General features: G+C 41.0%; 2 protein-coding genes across 3 annotated transcripts in view; one reads left to right on the plus strand and one right to left on the minus strand.

Annotated features, from left to right (window-relative positions):
* The window catches only part of LOC111958163 (two pore channel protein 1), a 35,518-nt gene extending 24,467 nt beyond the window's left edge, over positions 1–11,051 (minus strand). Inside the window, exons 1-9 of the mRNA XM_070436899.1 lie at positions 10,503–11,051; positions 7,294–7,430; positions 4,484–4,493; positions 1,427–1,593; positions 1,214–1,327; positions 854–984; positions 670–758; positions 432–466; positions 250–308 (exon numbers count right to left, since the gene is read on the minus strand). Of these exons, the coding sequence (XP_070293000.1) occupies positions 250–308; positions 432–466; positions 670–758; positions 854–984; positions 1,214–1,327; positions 1,427–1,593; positions 4,484–4,493; positions 7,294–7,430; positions 10,503–10,596 (836 nt within the window). The 5' untranslated portion in view covers positions 10,597–11,051. The remainder of the gene's footprint in view (positions 1–249; positions 309–431; positions 467–669; positions 759–853; positions 985–1,213; positions 1,328–1,426; positions 1,594–4,483; positions 4,494–7,293; positions 7,431–10,502) is intronic.
* Positions 9,616–23,858, plus strand: LOC111957806 (polyubiquitin-like). Of its 2 annotated transcripts, none has more exons than XM_023978827.2 (2): positions 9,616–9,698; positions 23,171–23,858. In XM_023978827.2, the coding sequence occupies exon 2, from the start codon at positions 23,180–23,182 to the stop codon at positions 23,648–23,650; it is 471 nt and encodes a 156-aa protein (XP_023834595.1). In that variant the 5' UTR covers positions 9,616–9,698; positions 23,171–23,179; the 3' UTR covers positions 23,651–23,858. The 2 variants fall into 2 exon arrangements, with proteins under 2 accessions (XP_023834595.1, XP_023834594.1); XM_023978826.2 differs by lacking the exon at positions 9,616–9,698 and adding an exon at positions 22,665–22,736.
* Positions 23,859–26,088: the final 2,230 nt, after the last annotated feature.

Genomic DNA, 26,088 nt, shown 5'->3' on the forward strand with positions numbered 1-26,088 from the left:
CTGAAAGTTTCTTTGGTAGAAATACTATGATGTTAAACTGTTCTTTTTTGCAGTGGTGGCAAGTGTTTTGCCGTGGCGCAGCGCCACAGCTAAATGAATGCAGCAGAAACACTGCATCAGGCAATATACTGTCTTTAGAGAGTAATACAATCAAAACAGTCACAGAGTATGAAACATCAGACTATTATACAGACTGATGTGTAAAGCAGGAGTTGGTGTGTGTGTGTGTGTGTGGTATCAGAGCCTTACTTTGCGGTGGTCACGAGCACAAAAAGACTCACGATGCTGTTCTCCAGAGTGTTGAAGTACTGATGAGAGAGAACACCAGACAAAACGGTATGAGACCAGTATAAGATAGACCACTCCAGTTAGCACAAGACTAGCAGTCTTCTACAGAGGCACAACATACAGCAAATGTCATTTTCACTCACCGGATCAGAAGTATTAGGGGAGAACAGACAGAAGCCTGTAGAGAGAGAACAGAGCAATACTCACACAGGCACAATAGAACAGAATGGATTTTATTCATTTTGAGGTTGTTTATATAAATAATTTAATTTCCACTGTTCAATTGTGCACTGTTTTTGGAGACTCATCAAGGATTTTCATCTAGGATCAATSTCGTTATCAACCTTGAAGAACATCCAAAATGGTGTGTGTGTGTCTCACCCAGGATGGCAAATATGACCATAAAGAAGAGCAGCAGCAGCAGGATGTCTATAAAAGGGGGAAGGGACTGGAAAATTTGACGCAGGTTTCTGATTGGACAAGAGGATGACAACACACAACAGTTATTCACGCTTTGCAAACAACATTTCTCAGTGACTTAGTAAAAAGAAATGTGTGTGTATACCTTCGCACGGCACCACAGTATCTGCAATCCACCAGGAATATMGGTCTGAGAGCTCTGGTCACACGCAGGTGCGACGTCTGCCGGATCAGAACCACTATGGCCTCCACAAACTGGAGCAMCAACACACACGTCTACACACAGAACAGACCAGGTATCAGACATATAAAATGGTGAAACTACATTTTTTTTTTTAAACCAACTGACAGGCGAGAGTTTGTCACTCTTGTGAGTAAAAAAAGGTCACAAGGGGTCCCTCAGGGCACTGTTCTGGGACCATTCTTATTTGTAATCTATACGATACGTTTGGGATGCTCCAATTTTTGGGACTGGAGTTTCACTTCTATGCAGATAGGCATTTACCTTCACCATGGTCCTCTTGTGTCTGATGAATGTGTGGAAGCCGAGCCAGCGCAGCTTCATACAGAGTTCAAACGCCACCATAACCAGAGCCAGTAACTCCAGAGTGGCATGGACCTACAGAAACAAAATACAACCTTTAACCTCTAACCCAGCAGCTCCAGAGTGATGTAGACCTGTGTCAGTGTGTGTCAGTGGTAGTATGTGTGTACGCACGTAAACATCCAAGCGTAGTGATGGTACAGCGGGAGCCTCACAGAGTGACAGGACCATCAGTAGGAGTCCTGTTAGCAGCTCCATCATGTAGAACAGGTGGTTGTGAGCAAACAAGTATGCTGCCAGCGCCTGGGGTTCGAGGGCTGTGTAAAAGAACTTATCATTTTCTCTCCTTCCTTTGACCACACCACAAAACCCACCACAACCCCAAACCCAATAAATGTACAATCTGAATTTGTTTTGATAATATAAGTGTGAAAATATGATACATTTGTCTACAGCTCTCTACCATTCACCTGAGCTATACCTGTAGCTACCAAAAAAAGGTACAACGTTTAGCACTTAAACTCCACGTGATCTATCTGTCACATGATGCTGATTAGTCCCCCATAGCTAGGCTTTCTTACAGTCAGCTACCTGCCCTACCTGCCTCTAAGGTAGTTAGAGGCAGTGTAGGGCAGAGTTACACCTGTTTTTTAGTCCTACATTTTTTGCAAATAAATACAAAATATAAATTTTTTGTTGTTGGGGGCTTGCCTGTTTTGCATGTTATTTTGGATTAATACGTTGTCACATATCAGTTTGCAACAATGTAAAAATAACATAATAAGTCATTGATGTAATAAGCCACATACAAATATGGTCCTTTTTTTGTTGTTTCAATAAGGCAGCTCTAAAATGCAGGTGTTGTTAACTCGGAACTGCGAAGTCTTGAACTCACTGAAGGTCAAGTTACTGGGAAGTCGGGAATACGAGCTCATCCAACTCTGATTTGTAAATCCGGCCTCTTTCTAGAGCTACGACCTGAAAATCAATGACGTCTTGTTTTTGTGATTTTCTGGATTCTTTCTCTCATTTTGTCTGTCATAGTTGAAGTGTACCTATGATGAAAATTACAGGCCTCTCATCTTTTTAAGTGGGAGAACTTGCACAATTGGTGGCTGACTAAATACTTTTTTGCCCCACTGTATGTATGTTGTGTTATATATATATATATATATATATATATATAATTGAGTTAATCAAGCTGCATACAAACATGGTCTCTTTTTTATTTTCCTCAGTAAGGCAGCTCCAAAATGCAGGTGTTTCAGCCTAGCTCAGTGAAGCCAGCAGAAAATATGGAGCGTTGCGCCGTGATTGGCTCAGTGTTCTGTCAGTCATGGGAACACCACGTCACCYCCAAGTCTAATGGGAGAGCTGGAAAATTCTAMCCCCTTGGGTGCTGCCATAGAGTTACATTGCAATAGAGGAAAGCCGTATTGCATGTTCAATAATGTGCTGGTTCTCATACCACTGCTGCCATTTCATGGCATTTGAGAACATGTTTGAAACTTYSAAACTGAKTCGAGAAATAAGCTAATCAACTGCGTCTGCAGCAGACGTGATACCCTCTGTGATGGCATTAAAACTTACAAAACTACTCAAGGCTGTGAACAAACGATTCGGTGGTATTCTKTCTGAGCCTCTTTACTGTGTTGCCACCATGCTCGATGRTAGGTACAAGGACCGCTACTTCGATGCAGACAAGAAACAGGGRTTACGTGAAATGTTTCATACACAGCTGGACAAGATGGAAATTGACACAGTGACAGTGCGCACCGAGGACGAGAGGCCACGGACAGACAGAGCWGAAACTTCACTGCTTGACATGTATGATGAAATCCTGGTTGAATGAAARGACTGAACAAAGGAACAACAAAACAGCACAGCGAGTAAGTGAAAGAAATAGGTTTTGGTTATGTTTTACTGGTAATGGGGACATACGGATAAGCCAGGAAAATAATTTGTTGGTCAATGTGGTGTGTGTGTGTGTAACCTTTATTTAACTAGGCAAGTCAGTTAAGAACAAATTCCTATTTACAATGACGACGTACACCGGACGAACCCGGACGACACTGGGCCAATTGTSTGCCGCCCTATGGGACACCCAATCACGACCGGATGTGATACAGACTAGATTCGAACCAGGGACTGTAGTGACGCCTCTTGCACTGAGATACAGTGCCTTAGACCGCTGCATCCACGTGTGTGTGTGTTAACTATTTAGCTGCACTAGAACGCTTAAAAAGGCAGCTAAAATTTAAAATAGCGGTATCGGCCAAAAATGTCATATCGGTGCATCCCTACTCAAGACAACTTGGAAGTCAGGAATAAACAAGCTCTGACTGGGAAAATACGTTTTGAACGGTCATCCAATTCTGAATTGTAAATCCGGCCTCTTCCTAGAGCTACGACCTGAAGATCAATGAAGTCATCATGATTTGTTCCCAGTTGTTTTGAAAGCACCATAAATCAAGAGAATGACAGACTTTGATGATAAAATTTGCCCATGAAAAAGACTGCCGCGCCACCTTCCTGTTCAAGTGAGCACAGCACAACAAGGTGAGTCCAAAATGTATTGTATGCTGCTGCATAAATGATGTAATATGCCAGGGAGATATGTATACTGTAGCTAAGAAAGTAATACTAAGTGTATGTTGTGTAGTAAGATGTTAGTAGCCCATGTGCCTCACCCTAATAATTTGGTCTATTTATCCGCTTGTTGTTCCCTTATGCCATAGTTTGTACATCACAATTGTCATTAGAAACCACATTTGTTGAAGCAAGTCAGTCATATCAGCTGTGTTTTTTTAAAAGGCAGTAAATGAGGCTGAATMAACTGTTTCGCTGCCAGACAAGGCTCCGCTGATAGCCAGGTGTAGCAGTGAGAAGATGTTGGGACTGATGCTGGGACAGCTTTATGTAGGCCATTGGTAGGCAGTGTTTGTCACCGTTATAGTGCAGTTAATGTATTGTTTAGTGTTTGGCTTTGCTGGCATGCATTGCGCCCCCCCCCACCAAGATTTACATACCAAAATCGCCACTGGTTAGAGGTTATGGACAAATTACACTCAATGGCCAGTTGATTAGGTACAAAAATGTATCACTGGTCATTGAKAGGCTGGTCATGGTTCACATCAACACCATTATCCCAGAAACTCTAGACCCACTCCAATTTGCATACCGCCTTACCAGATCCAGAGATGATGTAATCTCTTTTGCACTCCACACTACCCTTTCCCACCTGGACAAAAAGAACACTTGTGTGAGAATACTATTCCTTGACTAGAGCTCAGCGTTCAACAACATAGTGCCCTCAAAGCTCATCACTAAGCTAAGGACCCTGGGACTAAACACCTCCCTCTGCAACTGGATCCTGGACTTCCTGACAGGCCGCCCCCAGGTGGTAAGGGTAGGTAACAACAGATCTGCCACGCTGATCCTCAACACAGGGTCCCTCAGGGCTGCGTGCTCAGTCCCCTCCTGTCTCCCTGTTCACCCATGACTGCATGACCAAGKACAACTCCAACACCATCATTAAGTTTGCCGACGACACAACAGTGTAAGTGAAAGATGAGACAGCCTATAGGGAGGTCAGAGAACTAGCAGTGTGGTACCAGGATAACAACCTCTCCCTCAATGGGATCAAGACAAAGGAGATTATTGTGGACTACAGGAAAAGGAGGACCGAGCACGCCCTCATTCTCATCGACGGGGCTGTAGTGGAGCAGGTAGAGAGCTTCAAGTTCCTTGGTGTCCACATCACCAACAAACTATCATGGTCCAAACACACCAAGACAGTTGTGAAGAGGGCACGACAACACCTATTTCCCCTCAGGAGACTGAAAAGATTTGGCATGGGTCCTCAGATCCTCAAAACTTTATACAGCTGCACCATCGAGAGCATCCTAACTGGTTGCATCACCGCCTGGTATGGCAACTGTTCAGCCTCCGACCCAAGGCACTACAGAGGGTAGTGCACACGGCCCAGTACATCACTGGGGCAAAGCTTCCTGCCATCCAGGACCTCTATACCAGGCAGTGTCAAAGGAAGGCCCCAAAAAATTGCCAAAGACTCCAGTCACCCTAGTCATAGAATGTTCTCTCTGCTTCCACACGGCAAGCGGTACCGGAGTGCCAAGTCTAGGTCCAAAAGGCTTCTTAACAGCTTCAACCCCCAAGCCATAAGACTCCTGAACAGCTAATCAAATGGCTACCCAAACTATTTGCATTTCTCCCCCACCCCCATTTTTACACTGCTGCTACTCTCTGTTTATTATCCATGCATAGTCACTTTACCTCTACCTACATGTACAGTACCAGTCAAAATTTTGGACACACCTACTCATTCAAGGGTTTTTCTTTATTTTACTATTTTCTACATCGTAGAATAATAGTGAACACATAAAAAACTATGAAATAACACATATGGAATCATGTAGTAACCAAAAAAAGTGTTAAACAAATCTAAATACATTTTATATTTGAGATTCTTCAAAGTAGCCACCCTTTGCCTTGAGAGTTTTGCACACTCTTGGCATTCTCTCAACCAGCTTCTCCTGGAATGCTTTTCCAACAGTCTTGAAGGAGTTCCCACATATGCTGAGCACTTGTTGGCGTCACGTGTGCTCCCTCTCCGGKCTCTAGGTCACCAGACTGCTCGTTATGGCGCACACCTGTCACCATCGTTACGTGCACCTGTGCGTCATCAGACTCACCTGGACTCCATCACTTCRCTGATTACCTTCCRTATATATGTCACTCCCTTTGGTTCTTTCCCCAGGCGTTATTGTTTCTGTGCGTTGTTCGTGTTTCTTATTTTTGTATTATGTTGTGTTTATTTATTAAAACACTCACTCCCTGAACTTACTTCCCGACTCTCAGCGCACATCGTTACAGTTGGCTGCTTTTCCTTCACTCTGCGGTCTTCTAACTCATCCCAAACCATCTCAATTGGGTTGAGGTCGGGTGATTGTGGAGGCCAGGTCATTTTATGCAGCACTCCATCACTCTCTTTCTTGGTCAAATAGCCCTTACACAGCCTGAGGTGTGTTGGGTCATTGTCCTGTTGAAAAACAAATGATAGTCCCACTAAGCGCAAACCAGATGGGATGGCGTATCGCTGCAGAATGCTGTGGTAGCCATGCTGGTTAAGTGTGCCTTGAATTCTAAATAAATCACTTACAGCGTCACCAGCCAAGCACACCCGCACCATCAAACCTCCTCCTCCTCCATGCTTCACAATAGGAACTACACATGCAGAGATCATACGTTCACCTACTCTGCGTCTCACAAAGACACGGCAGTTGGAACCAAAAATCTCAAATTTGAACTCATCAGACCAAAGGACACATTTCCACTGGTCTAATGTCCATTGCTCGTGTCTCTTGGCCCAAGCAACTCTTATTATTGGTGTCCTTTAGTAGTGGTTTCTTTGTTGCAAATTGACCATGAAAGCCTGATTCACGCGGTCTCCTCTGAACTGTTGATGTTGAGATGTGTCTGTTACTTGAACTCTGAAGCATTTATTTGGGSTGCAATTTCTGAGGCTGGTAACTCTAATGAACTTATCCTCTGCAGCACAGGCATCTCTGGGTTTTCCTTTCCTGTGGCGGTCCTCATGAGAGCCAGTTTCATCATWGCGCTTGATGGTTTTTGCYACTACACTTGAAGAAACTATCAAAATTATAAAATATGGAATATATTTTCATTCGTTTAACACTTTTTTGGTTACCATATGATTCCATGTATTATTTCATAGTTTGATGTCTTCACTATTATTCTACAATGTAMAAAATACTACAAATAATGAAAAACGCTAGAATGAGTAGGTGTGTCCAAATTTTGACTGGTACTGTACATATTATGCCCCAAAGAATTAAGGCTGTTCTGGAGGSAAAGGGGATTCCCGGTACTAGATGTGTGTATCTAATAAACTGTCCGGTGAGTGTATAACTACGCCGTAATATTATAATGTAGCTAATCATTACTATCAAAATGTAAGTAAATACCAAGTAAGTACCGTGTGTGTGCGTGGGGGGTACCTGTAGATAGATCGCTGCTTCCTGGTAGTTCATCTCCCAGCTTTGTTGAAGTGAGGCATTGTGTGATCTGTAGTTTGGTGGTGGCCCCGGTGTTGGTATCACCTGGTTATTCACAATGTCATACCCCCCTCCTCCATCTATACAGTAGAAAAAAACAACAAAGAGTAATTTAGTGGTTTCGTTCACTGTACTGCATTTTCACAACATATTCCCCCCACATACTTTTCGGGGAATAAGAATTGATTCCCATTCAAAATCCTATTTTCCCTAACGCTAACATGGAATAGCCAAGTGGGAACTGGCAAAATGTCCTCACTTCACTGAATTTGAGTTGGTTTAGTATTCTTGTGAGGGCTTCTGGTACTCACAAGTATTGTGAAATGTGTACACACACACACACACACACACACACACACCCATGCAGTCTAGCCCGCTGCAGAATGAGGAGATGAGGGCTGGACTCTCCTCCAGGGTCAACTCTACACTGTTGTCATGGATACCAGCAGTCTCCACCAGCACGGACGAACACTCCATGGCTCTAATGGCCTCCAGTGGTCCAGGACTGTGAGTGTTTGTTCGGGTACGTGTGTTTGAACGTGGTCCCCTAAAGCAATGTGTGTGTGTGTGTGTGTGTGTGTGTGTGTGTGTGTGTCATTCACAGTCCACAGGTCCAGCGTTCACACACCTCCAAGGACACGCAGGGGCTAACATGCTATTGCACATGGATGCCGCCAGAGAGACAATGTAAAAAAAGATCCCTCACAGGGATCAGACAGAGAGGTCCTCCACAGTTTAGAAACTGATCCTGAAATCTTCACCAACTCCGCTCTTCACCAACGTTAGCTTGAGGAATGTCCTTCAAGTCCTAGACAGGAAGTGAGGTCACCTCCTGATGGTGAYAGACACCAGACTGAGAATGAAGAACGTCCTAGTTAGATCAGTGTGAAGTCTGGTCAGGCTGTATGGAGCCTTAGCAGGCTGAGGGGAAACTAAGCTATTGTCTTCAACTTACCCTAAGTACTTACAATATGACTTCAGTCTCTGACACCATGATAGATATAATCCTTAAATCAACCCAACTCATCTTTTAATCCAACTAAGTCATACTTGCTAAAGATAATATACATCCAGTTCACCACTGACCATTAAAAGACTGATCTATAAACAGATTTTCAAAAGTTCCTCATAAAATCAAGCAGTAAAAATAAAATCTTAGTAGATGCGTAGTAGATGTGTCTCCATCCTCTCCTTAGGAATTACAGACAGACATCTGTGATCACTGGATCTGAGTGCCAAGTAGGCAGGGCTCACAGAGATTATGCCAGCCAGCTGTCCAGTAGTCAGTCAATCAGTCAGCCGGATCCTGCACATGGAGGCCTCTGCTGGTGCTCTGACATTAGCGTGTTCTGAGCTCAGTCTGCTGCTGTGTAGAGATCAAACTCCAGTTTAGTGATAATCCTAGGTGAGGCTCCTGTTCTCTCAGGCCTCTGAAGTGGCCTAGTATATGCGGTTATCCTGACAGCACTGTGTCTGTGGGTAAAGTCCCAGCCACTCATTTGTTTTTCAGAGAAATAAAATGTTGGAGCTCCTGTCAACAACTCACTGAGGTCAGGCCCCGTGTCTGCCTATGGCTCCCCAGGCCCATACAAACACACACAGGGCAGTCCTGGTCAGTCCTCCGGGCTAACAGGAAAATACTACAGAAATCCTCTTTGCTCCATGGTGGCTCCTCCAAGCGGTCTAAATCACAAGAACAAAGTCAGCAGCTGAATCATGTCCTGTCGTGAGCCAGAGCCTGAGTGAAGGTCTGCTCCAGGCTGTGTGTTTTAGAGKAGGCCTTCCTTTGCTGTGTCCTGCTCTCCGCCACCTGTGGAACAATCTTCGCTTCCCCTTCTTCTCCCAGGCCTCAGGGAAGTCACTGCTCTGCCCGCTCCAGATATCCTGGAAAAACACCCGTACTTTTCCTGTCCACTTCCAAAGGAGGGGAAACCGAGAGCTCACTCTCTCTCTCACACACACACACACACACTCTCTCTCTCTGGCCCACAGAACCAGAGAGGGCCGGGGGGGCTTAGAAAGACACACACTGCCCTGCGTGTGCTTCGGGTGGGGGGCAGCGGGGCGCAGGGGGCCACTCACAGAGGTATCTGCATCTCTGCTGAGGCTGCAGTTTCCAGCATGTATGTGAGAGGCAGTTTGCAGTGTGTGAGAGGTACAAAGAATACAGGATTACTGAAGTGGAGACACACGACACACACGTGATCTCTGGGTTATGGGGAGACCTCTTTCTTTTAATTTAAAGCGAAAGAGCAGTGAGCCAGCGCTTCCCAACTACCATACCCGCTAACAACAAAACCTCCCTCAGCCAAACCCTATCGTCAGCCTGCAGAGGAGCTGCCTCTCTGGTGAGTCTCTATGGAAGGGTTACACCCTCTTTTATCTTCAACTACAGTGGCTGTTAAAGTAGAAGATAAATTTGTTTCTGTACTCCTTTGTTCATTCATTTTTCCACATTAGATTCATTTGGCAGTGGTTCTTTGCAGAAGTTGTTTGGTGTGGTCATAAGAAGAAGTATCACGTGATCAATTGATACATCTCTTGAACAGATTATATAGCCTGTTTTTTTATTGCACCATTTAGAGAAATGCAGAAAATCTTAACATGAATTCCTAAAAGCTGTTCTTTCTAGTTTGAAAACAGACTTTCATAGTACCTAATTCACTCATAACCTATTCATCATAAACTACTAGACCAGTAAACAAAGAATAATGAAGTAATAAAAAGTCCTTGAAGTTCAGAAAGTTCAGGACATTTGTAAACACTTATTGAGTCATCATGATAGTTGAGTTATCAATGTCAATAAACAACCAACAAACCCCAAACAGGCCAGGTCACCAAGACAATACACTCATATTTTTTRCCGCAGGCCTAATCTGATCTATGTGGAACATTAGAAAGAATAGAATAGAATTAGAGGACCTAACGGAAAAGTATGCATGTTAGCTAATGAGCATCATTATGATGACTCCACAAAAATTACAAACCGATCAAAGACAAAACCTAAAAAGTATGATACCCATTATGAAGAGGCTGTGCTAAATGTAATTTCAATGTCATTGGCTGCAGTCACTCTTGTTATCTAGCTAGATGGGTCAGCTATCCTTGCTAGCTACCTACGCAGTAAAATGGGGATGTCAACAAAAACTTACTCTCGTCTCCCCTCTCTGTCTCCTCACTCAACAGACCGCTGTTCGCATCATCCCAGGTCAGGATGAGGGGCACGTCATCATCGGTATCCTCCATTCTCCCGGCCGTAGAGATTAAATCCACAAGGGAAAGCAATTTAGTTAMCTAGTAAAACTACAAAAAGTCCCAGCTAGCTACCGTTAGTATCTGATAATTCCTTCTAGCTAGGCTAGCCTTAGTTACTGGCTAACGCTCTGGTCAAAATATACACGCCATACCTAGTTAGCTAGCTTCTGTCTTTTAGCTAGCTATCTTCAGATAACGTTAGCATACTGACACATTTAGCTAGCTAACTGGATAACTAACTTTCCAGGTAACTAACGTTAACTCCACTAAACTAGGATTGACGACTGTTGATGGAGTTATGTAAACCATGACACTTAAGCATTGTATTGGCACCACCATCGACTAAGTTTCGTATCCAAAGTCAAACTAAATAAGAAATATTTTCAAATAATCTCCAAATACTAATTTATGCGAGCTGCGTCTCGRCAGCAACACAAAAAAGTACTTCCGGTTCACGGAATTTCTGAAATGCTCAAATTAAAAGTCCCCCGTGTGAGGTAGTGAACGTTATTAATAATAAGGGTTTCATGTAGAAAAATCTGATCTCTCTGAAATGAAAATGGATGGACCTCCCTTCCTATTTTACCAAAACTCTCCCTATCATTAGTGACTTTAAATAACGCCACTTTAATAATGTTTATATATCCTACATCACTCATCTCATTTATATATAGTGCTCTATACCATCTACTGCATKTTGCCTATGCCGCACGGCCATCGCTCATCCATATATTTATATGTACATATTCTTATTCATCCCTTACATTTGTGTGTATAAGGTAGTTGTTGTGAATTTGTTAGATTACTTGTTAGATATTACTGCATTGTCGGAACTAGAAGCACAAGCATTTCGCTACACTCGCATTAACATATGCTAACCATGTGTATGTGACAAATAAAATTTGATTTGAACGCCTGAAATTTTTGTTGTTGTTAATAATAAACAAAGTCYGTGGCAAGTGTTTCCCTGAAAGCTGTCTGGGTTTAAACATATTCTATTGTACATAAAGTCAATAGCTTAATTAGGCTAATTGGTAGTGACATAATTAGATTACTTCCCAAGCAAAGTCAACATCTGAATGTCAAAGAAACTAAACAATGATATCCCCATATGCATCGGAYTCACTTATTTTACAGCATAAAGCGCTGTTATAGATGACTTTATAAAATCGGATCCGTTTTATTTTCTTCAAAATCTTAAACTAGGCCTGTGCTTTTTGCCATTTTCTCCAATAAAAGATAGACCTGTGACATACCCTCTCATCCCCCCTCAATTTGAGTCTTGGTTTGAACTTAACAACTCTTCACTGACACAGAGGTAGGCTATTTAAAATAAAGAAATTGAAATTAATTATGCCTACTTGATTTTGCCTACTTTCAGCACCATGAGCTGTCCATTTCCGATTGATTTTGCCTACTTTCAGCACCATGAGCTGTCCATTTCCGATTGATTTTGGGCCTACTTTCAGCACCATGAAGCTGGCCTTTCCGAATTGATTTTGCCTACTTTCAGCACCATGAGCTGTCCATTTCCGATTGATTTTGCCTACTTTCAGCACCATGAGCTGTCCATTTCCGATTGATTTTGCCGCAGCTGCTGCTTCAAGTTTCAGCACCACAATGTAAATTACTCGAATCTGGTTTATTGTTAGGCCAATAACTCCAATAAATACATAATGGGCAAGAAGCATATTGTTTTTAGTAAAATCATTTATAGTAGTAGCAAGCTATCAAAGTTGWCCTCCAMTCSTCCTCATCTTCYCGCTCTCCTCAAACTGAACAGAACATAGGCTATAGGCTCGTACGCACGCAAGACAATGCATTTTTGGGGGCTAGACCTAATCAACAATTATTTTTGGAAGAAACCTTGGACTCTCCTCCTGAACTGCCACCGTAGCCCTACACAGCACAACAATTGGTTAAGCAGCACTCAAAAAAAAATGTTGATCAACATCCCAGCAGCTATCTTAGAAATATAACTTTGTTCTGTGCTTCTCATAGCACGCACTTCGTAGCCTATAGATTATGGATCATTTGATTTGAGACCACGCTAAATTGCCTAAATGCGCACTTGATATTGCATGCCCAGTGGAGAATAAGAGATGGCACAAATCAATATAGCCTAATAAGCAACTCATAAAAAAATGATAAATATTGACATTTAATCAACTACAAATTACATTACCCTCCTCTGGACTCGATTTWAAAAATACATCTATATACAAAAGTATGTGGACACCCCTTTAAATGAGTGGATTCGTCTATTTCAGCCACACCGTTGCTGACAGGTGTATAAAATCGAATACACAGATTTGCAATCTCCATGGAAAAAACATTAGCAGTAGAATGTCCTTACTGAATTCAACATGGCACCTTTATAGGATGCCACCTTTKCAACAAGTCAGTTAAATTTATGCCCTGCTAGAGTTTCCCCGGTCAACTGTAAGTGCTGTTATTGTGAAGTGGAAAAATCTAGGAGCAACAGCGCAAAAAAATGGTCTGTCCTCGGTTACAGCACTCACTACCGAGTTCCAAATTGCCTCTGGAAGCAGCTTCAGCACAATAACTGTTCCTCAGGGGCTTCATGAAATGGCTTTCCATGGCCAAGCAGCCGCACACAAGCCTAAGATCATCATGCACAATGCCAAGCATCGGCTGGAGTGGTGTAAAGTTCGCCGCCATTGGACTCTGGAGCAGTGGAAACACGTTCTCTGGAGTGATGAATCACAGTTCACCATACGGCAGTCCGATGGACAAATCTGGGTTTGGCTGATGCCAGGAGAACGCTACCTGGAACAATAGTTGGGGCTGTTTCTCATGGTTCGGACGAAGCCCGTTAGATCCAATGAAGGAAAATGTTAACGCTACAGCGTAAAATGACATTCTAGACGATTCTGTGCTTCCAACTTTGTGGCAACAGTTTGGGGAAGGCCATTTCCTGTTTCAGCATGAGAATACCCCCATGCACAAAGCGAGGTCCATACAGAAATGGTTTGTRGAAATCGGTGTGGAAGAACTTGACTGGCCCACACAGAGCCCTGACCTCAACCCCATCGAACACCTTTGGGATGAATTGGAACTCCAACTGTGAGCCAGGCCTAATCATCCAACATCAGTGCCCAACCACACTAATGCTCTTTTGGCTGAATGGAATCAAGTCCCCGCAGTAATGTTCCAACATCTAGTGGAAAGCCTTCCCAGATGAGTGGAGGCTGTTATAGCAGCAAAGGGGGGGGGGGGACTTTATATCAATGCCCATGATTTTGGAATGAGATGTGCAACGAGCAGGTGTCCACATACTTTTGGTCATGTAGTGTACTTAACCCTCCCCTTGACTGTAATTGAAAAGTATGGCCCTCCCCCATTTTCCTCCAGGTAACCATTCTGTAAATMTTGATCCCTTCCTAATAGTAGAAAGTGTCAATAATCTGTAGTTATTCATGTTATATGAAAAATAATTGTCTAAACATTCACAATGATTCATATTTAAGTGACATTTGCAAATAAATGCTCCCAATGCAAATAARTGTATATGAAATAGATATTGGCTTATAGAGCAAAAATTATTCCAGGTGCCGCAGTAAAGGTATTGTAGGGAATARTCCGTAGAGTCTGTAGAATGTATATATGGTGTCATTTCATTGGGTACTGAATAATGCAGTGTTACTGGCCTTTTACTCCACCCATTCCATTGGCCACAACCTTAACCTAATTCTCCTAACCTGCTACGTTAATTCTCCTAACCTGCTGCGTGAGTTCTCCTAACCTGCTATGAAAAACGCACTTCCGGTCATAGCTGTATTCCACCTAGTCAGAACTCTGAGCTGCTTGTGTATTTGACACCTGTAACGTAYTTCCACCTCTCACACTGCCAAAACCACCACAATGCGGATGTCAGCTAAAGTGGATCTGATTGAATCAGGTCCTTAGAGAAGGGAGGATGGGAAAAGATGGGAGGTTGAGATAAACTTTGCCTGGGTGGGTAAGGAAGGGCAGGAATGGGAGTTGGTGATAAGCTTGGCTTGGGTGGGCAAGAATGAGAGAGTGGGACAAGTTTGGCTTGGATGGGCAAGGATAGCAGGTTGGGACAAGCTTGGCTTGAGGTAAAGGGGGAGAAAACTGGGAGGGGGAGAGGGAAGGGTTATCTTTGGCGAGAGAAAAGGAAGAATTTGACTATACTACGTTGTCATTTTATTCTGGACAGATTAGGAAAGGATATTGAGTCATTATTATTCCTTGTTTGTCATTACAGCTAAGATTCACTGTTGGTTATTGATGAGAGTGGAGAGGGGCCCCATCTGCGGGATTGGGTAACTGGGAGGGCATCAGACACTGTCGCAGTCGGTGCCGTTTAAGATGAGGGAGGACACTTATTTTTCATGAGCATGGCTGTGTTTCTATTGCAGCATATTGGATGACTGTCATTCATACTCCATTCACCCAGTTCAATGTAACATTGATAGGTTTAGGCTACTACATGATACTCAATTTTTCCCTATACCCATCATGAGGTTGCTACAACCTCGCCTATGAATGAAAGTTTACGACGTCGGTTCACACATGTCGAGAGAAAAATTTGAGGTGACAGACAGTGACACATTGACAGACAGTGACACATTCAATACCGCCCTTGCACACTCTTGCCTGCATCTAGTTGATCTAGGGTGTAATCATTAGACCAACTGTTGCAAACGAGAGTGGCTTAAAAAAAATCCATGACAGTGATATCGGATCATTCTCCGGTATCATGCTTAATAATTACACCAATAGAAAATAATTTTGCGACAGAATATGGAGAATGAYCAGAGCACATCTTCAAAATGTATTAAATACATAAATGAAAAAATAAACAACTTTACCATTACAAATATCAACATAGAGGATAGTAAAAAGCCGACCTCTGATATAATTTGGGAGGCTTTTAAATGCTTTAGGGAATTATAATATCATACTCTGCAAAAGTTAAATCTGAGTTAGTGATTTATTTTTATTTAATTTGAGTCTCTATCTTAGAAAAAGCCCATTAAAAAAAAATTGTCTTTAAAAAGGTAAAGAAGAAAATACAATTTCTGAACTTAAGCAGGAATATGATKTTTTACTTTTGAAGAGAGCCAACAACTACAGGTTAAACTCAAAGAAAGCATACTGCTTAATGGCAAGTAAACATCTTGCAGCCCTCACAAAACGAATACACGCCAAACCAGTTATAGTCTTAAAAGATAAAGAAACAGGTGTGTTAATTAGAAACACTAACCGATTAATGACAATTTTAAAATCTTATGAAAATCTATAGAAATCAGAATTAAACAGCGGGACTGATCTTACAGGCTTCTTATACTCAACAACCCTGAAGCAATTATCAGCAGACAAAAAACAAATCACTAAAAACATCACCCAAAAAGAAYTACATGACACTGTTAATAAAACATTTAGTGGAGAAAAGCACCAGGAATGGACAACTTTCCAATAGAATTCTATTTAACATTTTGGGACAAAGTAGCGCCCCTATTTACACAAATTACAACACGTCACTCAAMTCAGTGTTTCCTAGTTCCATGTATCAAACAGTTATTTCAGTTGTATTAAAACCAGTAATCCAGGTCAGAGTCAGGCAGGTACAGAACGGCAGGCAGGGTCAGGGTCAGGACAGGCAGAAAGGTAAGAACCGGAAGACTAGAAACAAAACTTGAGAACAGGAAACCGGGAAAACCGCTGGTACGACCTGACAAGACAAGATGAACTGGCAACAGACAAACAGAAAACACAGGTATAAATACACAGGAGATAACGAGGAAAAATGGGAGACACCTGGTGGGGGGTGGAGACAAGTACAAGACAGGTGAAACAGATCAGGGTGTGACATAAATTGTGTTAATAAAATAATAACAATGCTTATAAGCAATAGAATGGCAAAAGCTTTACCAGACTTGATACATATTAATCAAACAGGGTTTATTCAAAATAGACATTTACAAACAAAAACAAGTTTTTAATACAATGTGCTAAAAAATAAGATTTAGATTTATCAATAACGGCTGTTGATGCCAAAAAGGCTTTCGACCATCTTGAATGGCCTTTTTTATTCAAAACTTTGTACGTTTTCAACTTTCGAGCTGAAATAATTAATTTAATACAAATATTATCTCATGTCCTAAAGCTAAAATATACACAAATACAGAAAGGTGAACAAGACACAGATGTCCTCTCTCACCACTTCGGTTTGCACTGGCAATTGAACCGCTTGCAGAAAGAATTAGACAGGACCCATATAACAGGTATCAGTATTGGTAAACATGAATATAAACTAAACTTATTTGCAGACAATCTCCTGATATACCTGACCAATATTGAATACTCAATGCCCCCCCTGCTAAAAATATTTTCAGAATACTTTATTCAGGATATAAAATATAAGTGAAAAAAACAATAATGGCAAAAGGAAAAATAAAAGAATAACGATCTAGAGCAATCCTTTAAGTGGACTACAACAAATATCAAAGGCTTAGGATGCTTAATAAGTGACGACAAATAKATATTTTAATATAGCTTCATCGCCTTACTCAACAATATGAAAGCAGACCTAATTAAATGAAACAATCTTCCCATAAATCTAACTGGTAGAATAAACCTCTTCAGATTGGCATGGCTCCGAAAGCTGTATACTTATTCTCAGTAATACCAATTACTCCACCGAAGACATTCTTTAAGAAAGTATACTAGTATAACAGACTTTATATGGGCAAATAAAACTCATAGAATGAAAAGGAAAGCTTTACATCTTCCTAAGRKTGAGGGTTTTAWKCTTCCGATTGTATCAACTCGCCACCCAAGGCTTTTACTTGCGACATATAGTTAAATGTACTAAAGAGCAACAATGGGTACATATTGAAGATCCGCATGCTCATCCCCAGAATCTTTTTCCGTGTCTATTTTCAAAGGATAAAGCTAAAAACATTAACAGCTTCYTAGTTAAGAACACTATAACAGCATGGAAGAAAATGAAATTKATTCTATCCCACTGCATCCCACTGCTAGCTTACCTCTGAAGCTAAGCAGGGTTGGTCCTTGTCAGTCCCTGGATAGGAGACTAGATGCTGCTGGAAGTGGTATTGGAGGATCAGTAGGAGGCACMCTTTCCTCTGCTCTAAAAAATATCCCAATYCCACAGGGTAGTGATMGGAGACATTGCCCTGTGTTGGGTGCTGTCTTTTTGACGGGATGATAAACGGGTGTCCTGATTCTCTGTGGTCACTAAAGATCCCATGGCACTTATCGTAAAAGCAGGGGTATTAACCCTGGTATCCTGGCAAAATTCACAATCTGCCCCTCATACCATCATGGCCAACTAATCATCCTCAGCTTCCAATTGGTTCATTCATCCCCCTCCTTTCCCCGTAACTATACCCCAGGTTGTTGCTCTAAATGAGAATGTGTTCTCAGTCAACTTACCTGGTAAAATAAGGGTTATAAAAACATTTTTTTAAACAATATCACTCCCTTAAAACACAATCCTTGAGATAGCTTTTCAGAATTATCCGATAAATTGGTCCACATGGAAAACTAAAGGCATAAAAACTGTAAATTACTTTCCATGASAGGATATTTATTAGTTTACAAAAATGTGAATTCTCTGATCAATGACAAAAAATGCAATTCAATCTATTTCAAATTCACTTTGTAACGCAACAAAATGTGAAAAAATAGGAAAGGGGAGTAGACTTTCTATAGGCACTATAGAAACACCTGTAGGTCTAAATAGTCTCATTGATGATATACGACTTATAAAGTATGGTTATATTTCATTTGCTCTGTTATACCTACACTTTGGAATGACTTCGATAGTAACAGTGAATCGATTTAGTTATAAAGGCTACCCTGAATAAATAGAAGTTAATAAATGAAGATATCTCTCAATAATCATCCTCACAATAGCACATTGGTAGTAGTCGGTAACAAATATCAAAGCTTAGCAGGGCTTGTTAAAAACCCTGCATGTGAGACCAAATGGAGAGCTGTAGATAGATTAACTCACCAGTAGGAGGTGCTGCCCAGCCTATTGTTTTTTTTCCTGATAGTCAATATAACATTGAAGATCTGATATTGTTTCAAAGGTACAAATTCAATATAGTTTATACAAGGTTGGTCTATATTGAAAATTAGTTACCATGATGGCATAATCCTGTGGTGGAAAGCCTTGTGCAGGTCTACAATTTTATCCATGATGTCCTTACACAGCTCTCTGGTCTTGGCCATTGTGGAGAGGTTGGAGTCTGTTTGATTGAGTGTGTGGACAGGTGTCTTTTATACAGGTAACGAGTTCAAACAGGTGCAGTTAATACAGGTAATGAGTGGAGAACAGGAGGGCTTCTTAAAGAAAAACTAACAGGTCTGTGAGAGCRGGAATTCTTACTGGTTGGTAGGTGATCAAATACTTATGTCATGCAATAAAATGCAAATTAATTACTTAAAAATCATACAATGTGATTTTCTGGATTTTTGTTTTAGATTCCGTCTCTCACAGTTGAAGTGTACCTATGATAAAAATTACAGACCTCTACATGCTTTGTAAGTAGGAAAACCTGCAAAATTMGCAGTCTATCAAATACTTGTTCTCCCCACTGTATATATATATATATTGTAATGGCTTCCGTCGGTAGAAGGAGAGGAGGACCAAAGCGCAGCGTGGTATGTATCCATATTTATTAGAATACTTTTTCAATAATGAACAAAACAATAAACAGACGAAAACCCAACGAAGCTACAGTCCCGAACTAGAGAACACAAAAACAGATGAACGCAAGYACAGGAACAATCACCCACAAACCAACAGTGAAAACAGGCTACCTTAATATGGTTCCCAATCAGAGACAACGRAAAACACCTGCCTCTGATTGAGAACCATATCATGCCAATAAGACAAACCTAAACAAAGACTAAACAAAGGAAATAAGGTCAGGAACGTGACATATATATATACACAGTTGAAGTCAGAAGTTTACATACACCTGAGCCAAATACCTTTAAACTCAGTTTTTCACAATTCCTAACATTTAATCTGAGTAAAAATTCCCTATTTTAGTTAGTTAGGATCACCACTTTATTTTAAGAATGTGAAATGCTGGAATAATAGTAGAGAGAATGATTTATTTCAGCCTTTATTTATCACATTCCCAGTGGGTCAGAAGTTTACATACACTCAATTAGTATTTGGTAGCATTGCCTTTAAATTGTTTAACTTGAGTCAAAGGTTTTGGGTAGCCTTCCACAAGCTTCCCACAATAAGTTGGGTGAATTTTGGCCCATTCCTTCTGATAAAGCTGGTGTAACTGAGTCAGGTTTGTAGGCCTCCTTGCTCGCACACGCTTTTTCAGTTCTACACACACATTTTCTATAGGATTGAGGTCAGGGCTTTGTGATGGCCACTCCAATACCTTGACTTTGTTGTCCTTGAGCCATTTTGCCACAACTTTGGAAGTATGCTTGGGTTCATGTCCATTTGGAAGACCCATTTGCGACCAAGCTTTAACTTCCCGACTGATGTCTTGAGACACTGGTTCAATATATCCATATAATTATCCTCCCTCATGATGCCATCTATTTTGTGAAGTGCACCAGTCCCTCCTGCAGCAAAGCACCCCCACAACATGATGCTGCCACCCCCTTGCTTCGCGGTTGGGATGGTGTTCTTTGGCTTCCAAGCATCCCCCTTTTTCCTCCAAACATGACGATGGTCATTATGGCCAAACAGTTCTATTTTTGTTTCATCTGACCAGAGGACATTTCTCCAAAAAGTACGATCTTTGTCCCCATGTGCAGTTGTAAACCGTCGTTTGGCTTTTTTATGGCGGTTTTGGAGCAGTAGCTTCTTCCTTGCTGAGCGGCCTTTCAGGTTATGTCGATATAGGACTCGTTTTACTGTGGATATAGATACTTTTGTACTTGTTTCCTCCAGCATCTTCACAAGGTCCTTTGCTGTTGTTCTGGGATTGATTTGCACTTTTCACACCAAAGTACATTCATTTCAAGGAGACAGAACGCGTCTCCTTCCTGAGCGGTATGACAGCTGAGTGGTCCCATGGTGTTTATACTTTCGTACTATTGTTTGTACAGATGAACGTGGTACCTTCAGGCATTTGGAAATTGCTCCCAAGGATGAACCAGACATGTGGAGGTCTACAAATCTTTTTCAGAGGTCTTTACTGATTTCTTTTGATTTTCCCATGATGTCAAGCAAAGAGGCACTGAGTTTGAAGGTAGGCCTTGAAATACATCCACAGGTACACCTCCAATTGACTCAAATTATGTCAATTAGCCTATCAGAAGCTTCTAAGACCATGATATTTTCTGGAATTTTCCAAGATGTTTCAAGGCACAGTCAACTTAGTGTATGTAAACTTCTGACCCACTGGAATTGTGATACAGTGAATTCTAAGTGAAATAATCAGTCTGTAAACAATTGTTGGAAAACTTACTTGTGTCATGCACAAAGTAGATGTCCTAACCGACTTGCCAAAACTATAGTTTGTTAACAAGAAATTTGTGGAGTGGTTGAAAAACGAGTTTTAATGACTCCAACCTAAGTGTATGTAAACTTCAGACTTCAACTGTATATATCACGGTGTCAAGGCATATGAACTAACAGGTTACAGAGCAAACAACGCACTTATCACATCACTACATAGGTTGTAATATGGCTTTTCCCCCCTGGCTTTGCTTCCCCGGCATTTTACCCACGCAGTAACTGATTATTGTAAGACTGTTAGTCTTAATTACATATCATGATGAATACTGTTGCTGCATTGGCCACATTCGGATGCGAACTGAAAGCCTAGCCACTGGCGACTCCGGGTGTGTCACATGCGATGACGCTGGAGAGACGAAGCAGGTACGGGGCGTAAAACATTTAATGAACTCGGACATGGAACGAGACAGGAACAGCGTCAGCAAACAAATACTAAAGACAAAAACAATACAATGCAGCAGCGGGGAACAGAGCTGGGGAACTGACAAATATAGGGGAGGAAATAAACAGGTGATAAGTGAGTCCAGGTGAGTCTAATAACGCTGAAGCGTAACGAGGGATGGCAGGAGTGCGTGATGCAGGGCAACATGGCGCCCTCAAGCGCCAGGGGGAGGGAAGAGCGGGAGAAGACGTGACAGGGTGGATACATCTATAATTTCACGGTGGTGCAGTTTTGGTGAACCCTCTTATATTTTCCTTCAGTTGATAAGACCGTCTMGTCCTCAAAAGTCTGGTGAATGTATGTACTGTTTGTTGTATTTGTACGTAAATGAATGTAGAGTGGAGATTCAAACCTCAACAACTGTGTTGTATTTCGTTAGCTTATGACAGAGCCTTACTCTGTCAACTACCTAATTTTCCAACTTATTTAGTCTTGTAAATAAAACCGTAAAAATAAATTATCTGTGGCCTTGAGTTCATTTACAAGTGATTGGGTCCTTGAATTTTTGAGCTCGACGACTTTCAGAATGAGAACATAGTAACTGACTGTTAATTAAGACTATTGTTGATATAGGATTGGTACAGTGGTTAATGATAACTACGATAGAGTTAATTAAAGGGATCTCTATATAAAACCTTAATGGTTCCCCACGTTTGATTAATTTGGATAGGATAACCAAATTAATTACAATAAATTATATAAATTAATTATTCCAGTAATACCTGGAATATCCATAGTCAAAGTTACAACACTGACATATCTGTGTGTGATTGATTGGGAATGATCTAGACTGATATGGAATGATCTAGAATGATCTTTGTGAATTTTTGTGTAATGTGTAGAAACATTTGGACCAAGTTGTCATTGGGCTACTGTATTTCATGGGGTTAGTAGTAGGCTAGTATTCTATTCTAAGTCTTAACTGAACAATAACATACAAATAATTTATTGCACTCAACTTTCTGCCAACAACAGTTGCCTACATCATTATTATTAACTGAGAATAGAAACCGAAAGGGGCAAGGAGGCAGAGGGGAAAACGAACCTTAGTTTGAGGGGCGGGGTTTATCAGCTGTTATATACCCGGCTCAGCTGCAGACGGTGACAGAGCTGTCATCATCTTTCAACTTGCAAGAGTTCAAAATAATAGGCCTATCTACTGAAAAGGTAAATCATTTTTTTTACATCATAAGGCTACAATAGGCCTGCCATACAGAAATGTGCTGGATAAAAAAAAGCTTAATAGCTTATCAACTAAATGATCTTATATTATGTCAGGTATTACAATCGTCTGATTAAATGGTCAAGCTTAATTAAAGCCTGTCGGTAAATATACAAGTTATAATGACTCCCTTATATCTTTCAATCATCTCTTAATGAATCTCACTAAATACCAGCCATGAGTCAGCTGAAATGTTGATAAAGATGAGACATGACATATTGTAACCCTTATTATAAGACATTATAAAGGATCATACATGCTTTTAACAAGTTATAAAGCATTATACCAGCAGGCTTTAAGTAAAGTGTTAAGACTAAATCATTCAATTGAGCTATGCTATTGTAAGGCCAAATAAATAATACATGAAATCCTCTTTCAGATATCTATCATGGAACTCACTATAACACTTTTGAATGGGGACTCACATCCCCTGACGGTTCAGCCACACACCACTCTGGGGTCGCTCAAGAGTCTGATCAACCAACACTTTGGAGTGGCCATGGAAAGGCAGAGGCTGTCAGGTGTCAATGGGAACAACATCAGTCTCAGCGATGATTCAAAAACTTTGAGTGACTATGGCCTGCATTCYGGATCTAAAGTGATGGTGCTGATTACAGACCCCACTCATATCCAGGTGTTCCTGAAAAATGAAAAGGGCCAGACGCACACATATGAGGTGGTGTCAGGTGAGACTGTAACCCAGTTCAAAGCCAAGGTCCAAAACAAGGAGGGAGTCCTAGCCAACCAACAGAGGCTGATTCATGAGGGCAAGCAGCTCGATGATGGCAAGAAACTGGAAGACTATGGTGTCAGAAATCTAAGCACTATTCACCTGACGCTCCGTCTAAGGGGAGGCTGAAGACACCCAGTATCGACCTGAAACCACCATTTMTTTTAATAAGCATTCCATGTCTATAGAGAAAAATCTAGTCCAGAAATGATCATTGTTATATAACATTTTTATTCAATTGTGAACTTTAAATTAAGCATTGCTGATATAGGCTTACTGTATGTTAAAATAATGTAAATTAGATTGTAATCAAGTAATAAACAAGTATAAAACTCAAGCAGTCTACTATCGTTATTATGGCTCCAACTCGTAAAAAAAGATAAAGCAACATGATAGATACTGGATACTGGACTGGTTCTTGTTTTCATTTATAAAATAGGGTTAAAACAAATACTGTACATCAGCATGTAAAATTATTTGCCGGTTTCAGTCCGATGTGCTGTTGCTCGCTTATTTGACCTGATAGAGACAGCAGTCACATTTACAGTTGAATTGAGACTCAAACTAAAACAAGTCCACATAAGGAAACTACAGGTTGGCCTTGTCAGCAATATACACAATATGTTGTGGTTTGATTACAATCTTAACATTGCATATTCATATGGTGTTAAATGAGTTGCCTTCAAGATTGAAACAGTTACTGTTATTTATTTCCTACAGCACATTTGCTTTGCTTCATCTTAAATTATCCCCATTTTTTTTTAATCAAACAAGAATATATAACATGTATTTACTATTGTTCAAACCAAAATAGACCTTGGCCCATAGGAGAATACTCAAGTATTTCAATTTATTCAATAATTAACAATTAAGATTGAACATTTCAGTTCTAAGTTATTTTGCATGTTCCTCACAGACGCAAGGTAAGCATACCAAAATAAGGCCACCATGTAGGCAAACAGCACTCGAAACTGAAAAGCCAACCTAAACTGACAAACTAATAAGCAGTCCCTGCTTAAAGTTTGAACTACACAGTGTAATACCAAGTTTGATATGGGACTGTTACATTGCACTAGGACACTGTGTTATATCTAAGCTGTGAGAGTTAGTCAGGTGTATAGTGCAGGAGAGTAGATAGTGGAGCAGGTGACTAACCGCTTGGATGTTCATAACAAAAGAAGAAAAGCAGCAGGAATGCAGGGGCGAAGATAAGGCGATCCAAGAGCAAGCGTTTCACTATGTAGTATGGAACAGTGGTAGGCACCATGCGCTTTTAAAAGTCATGGCTGACAGGTCCAGTAATGAGCAACCTCAGAGAGGAATAGGCGAAGGGAAAAGTTTAATCCCGCCTAAATTCTGGCCACAAAAATAAGTCCAACAAGTGAGCACATTTTTTATGGACATTTTTTATGGAGGTCAGTGATAGTGTCGAATTTGGTCAACAAAAATATTGAATTGCTCATTTGCTGCGTGAGTGTCATAATGGTTAAGGTTGTTACTAATGCTCTAATATTACCGGACACTCATGTTATTTCCGTAACTTTGAAAAAAACGACTTTATATCTTAAATAAAGGTTAAATATTTTTTCAAATATCTGAGTTGTGCCTCTTGTCACAGAGATAGAGGACTCAACATGGATATAACTCATTTTAACATGGGAGTTTGCCATTGAGGGCTTCCACCATTTTAAAGTTGTCAAGTGCGTGGGGATTCCTATGAGTTGGGAGCAATCAGCCAATGAAAAAGAAGAAATTCACATTAAATTTTTTTTGCATTTTATCTAATCCTTACCTTAACCTAATTATCCRAACCTGCTACGGTAGTTATCATAACCTGCTGCGTAAGTTCTCCTAAACCTGCTACYAAAAGTCAATTTTCACAAAAGCTACACTGTATATGAAAAAGTATGTGGACACCCCTTCATATAAGTGGATTCGGGTATTTCAGCCACACCCTGTTGCTGACAGATGTATAAAACTGAGCACACAGCCATGCAATCTCCATAGACAAACATTGGCAGTGTAACGGCAGCCTTCCTTCTCTTCAAGAGAAGAGGAGGTGTAGCAGGGATCGGACCAACACGCAGCGTAGCCAGTGCTCAACATGTTTAATTAAATGATTAAACAGAGAACACTTATAAATACAAAATAACAAAAAGTGGCAAACCGATACAGTCCTAGCTGGTGCAGAGAAAACACAGAGACAGGAAACAACCACCCACAAAATCCCAACACAAAACAAGCCACCTATATATGATTCCCAATCAGAGACAACACAAAACATCTGCCTCTGATTGAGAACCATATTAGGCCAAACATAGAAACAGACAAACTAGACACACAACATAGAATGCCCACCCAGCTCACGTCCTGACCAACACTAAAACAAGCACAACACACAAGAACTATGGTCAGAACGTGACAGGCAGTAGAATGGCTTGACTGAAGAGCTCAGTGACTTTCAATGTGGCACCGTCATAGGATGCCACCTTTCCAACAAGTCAGTTCATCAAATTTCTGCCCTGCTAGAGCTGTCCTGGTCAACTGTAAGTGCTGTTATTATGAAA

This window comes from Salvelinus sp. IW2-2015, linkage group LG33 (genome assembly GCF_002910315.2).
Source record: "Salvelinus sp. IW2-2015 linkage group LG33, ASM291031v2, whole genome shotgun sequence".
Lineage (NCBI taxonomy): Eukaryota > Metazoa > Chordata > Actinopteri > Salmoniformes > Salmonidae > Salvelinus > Salvelinus sp. IW2-2015.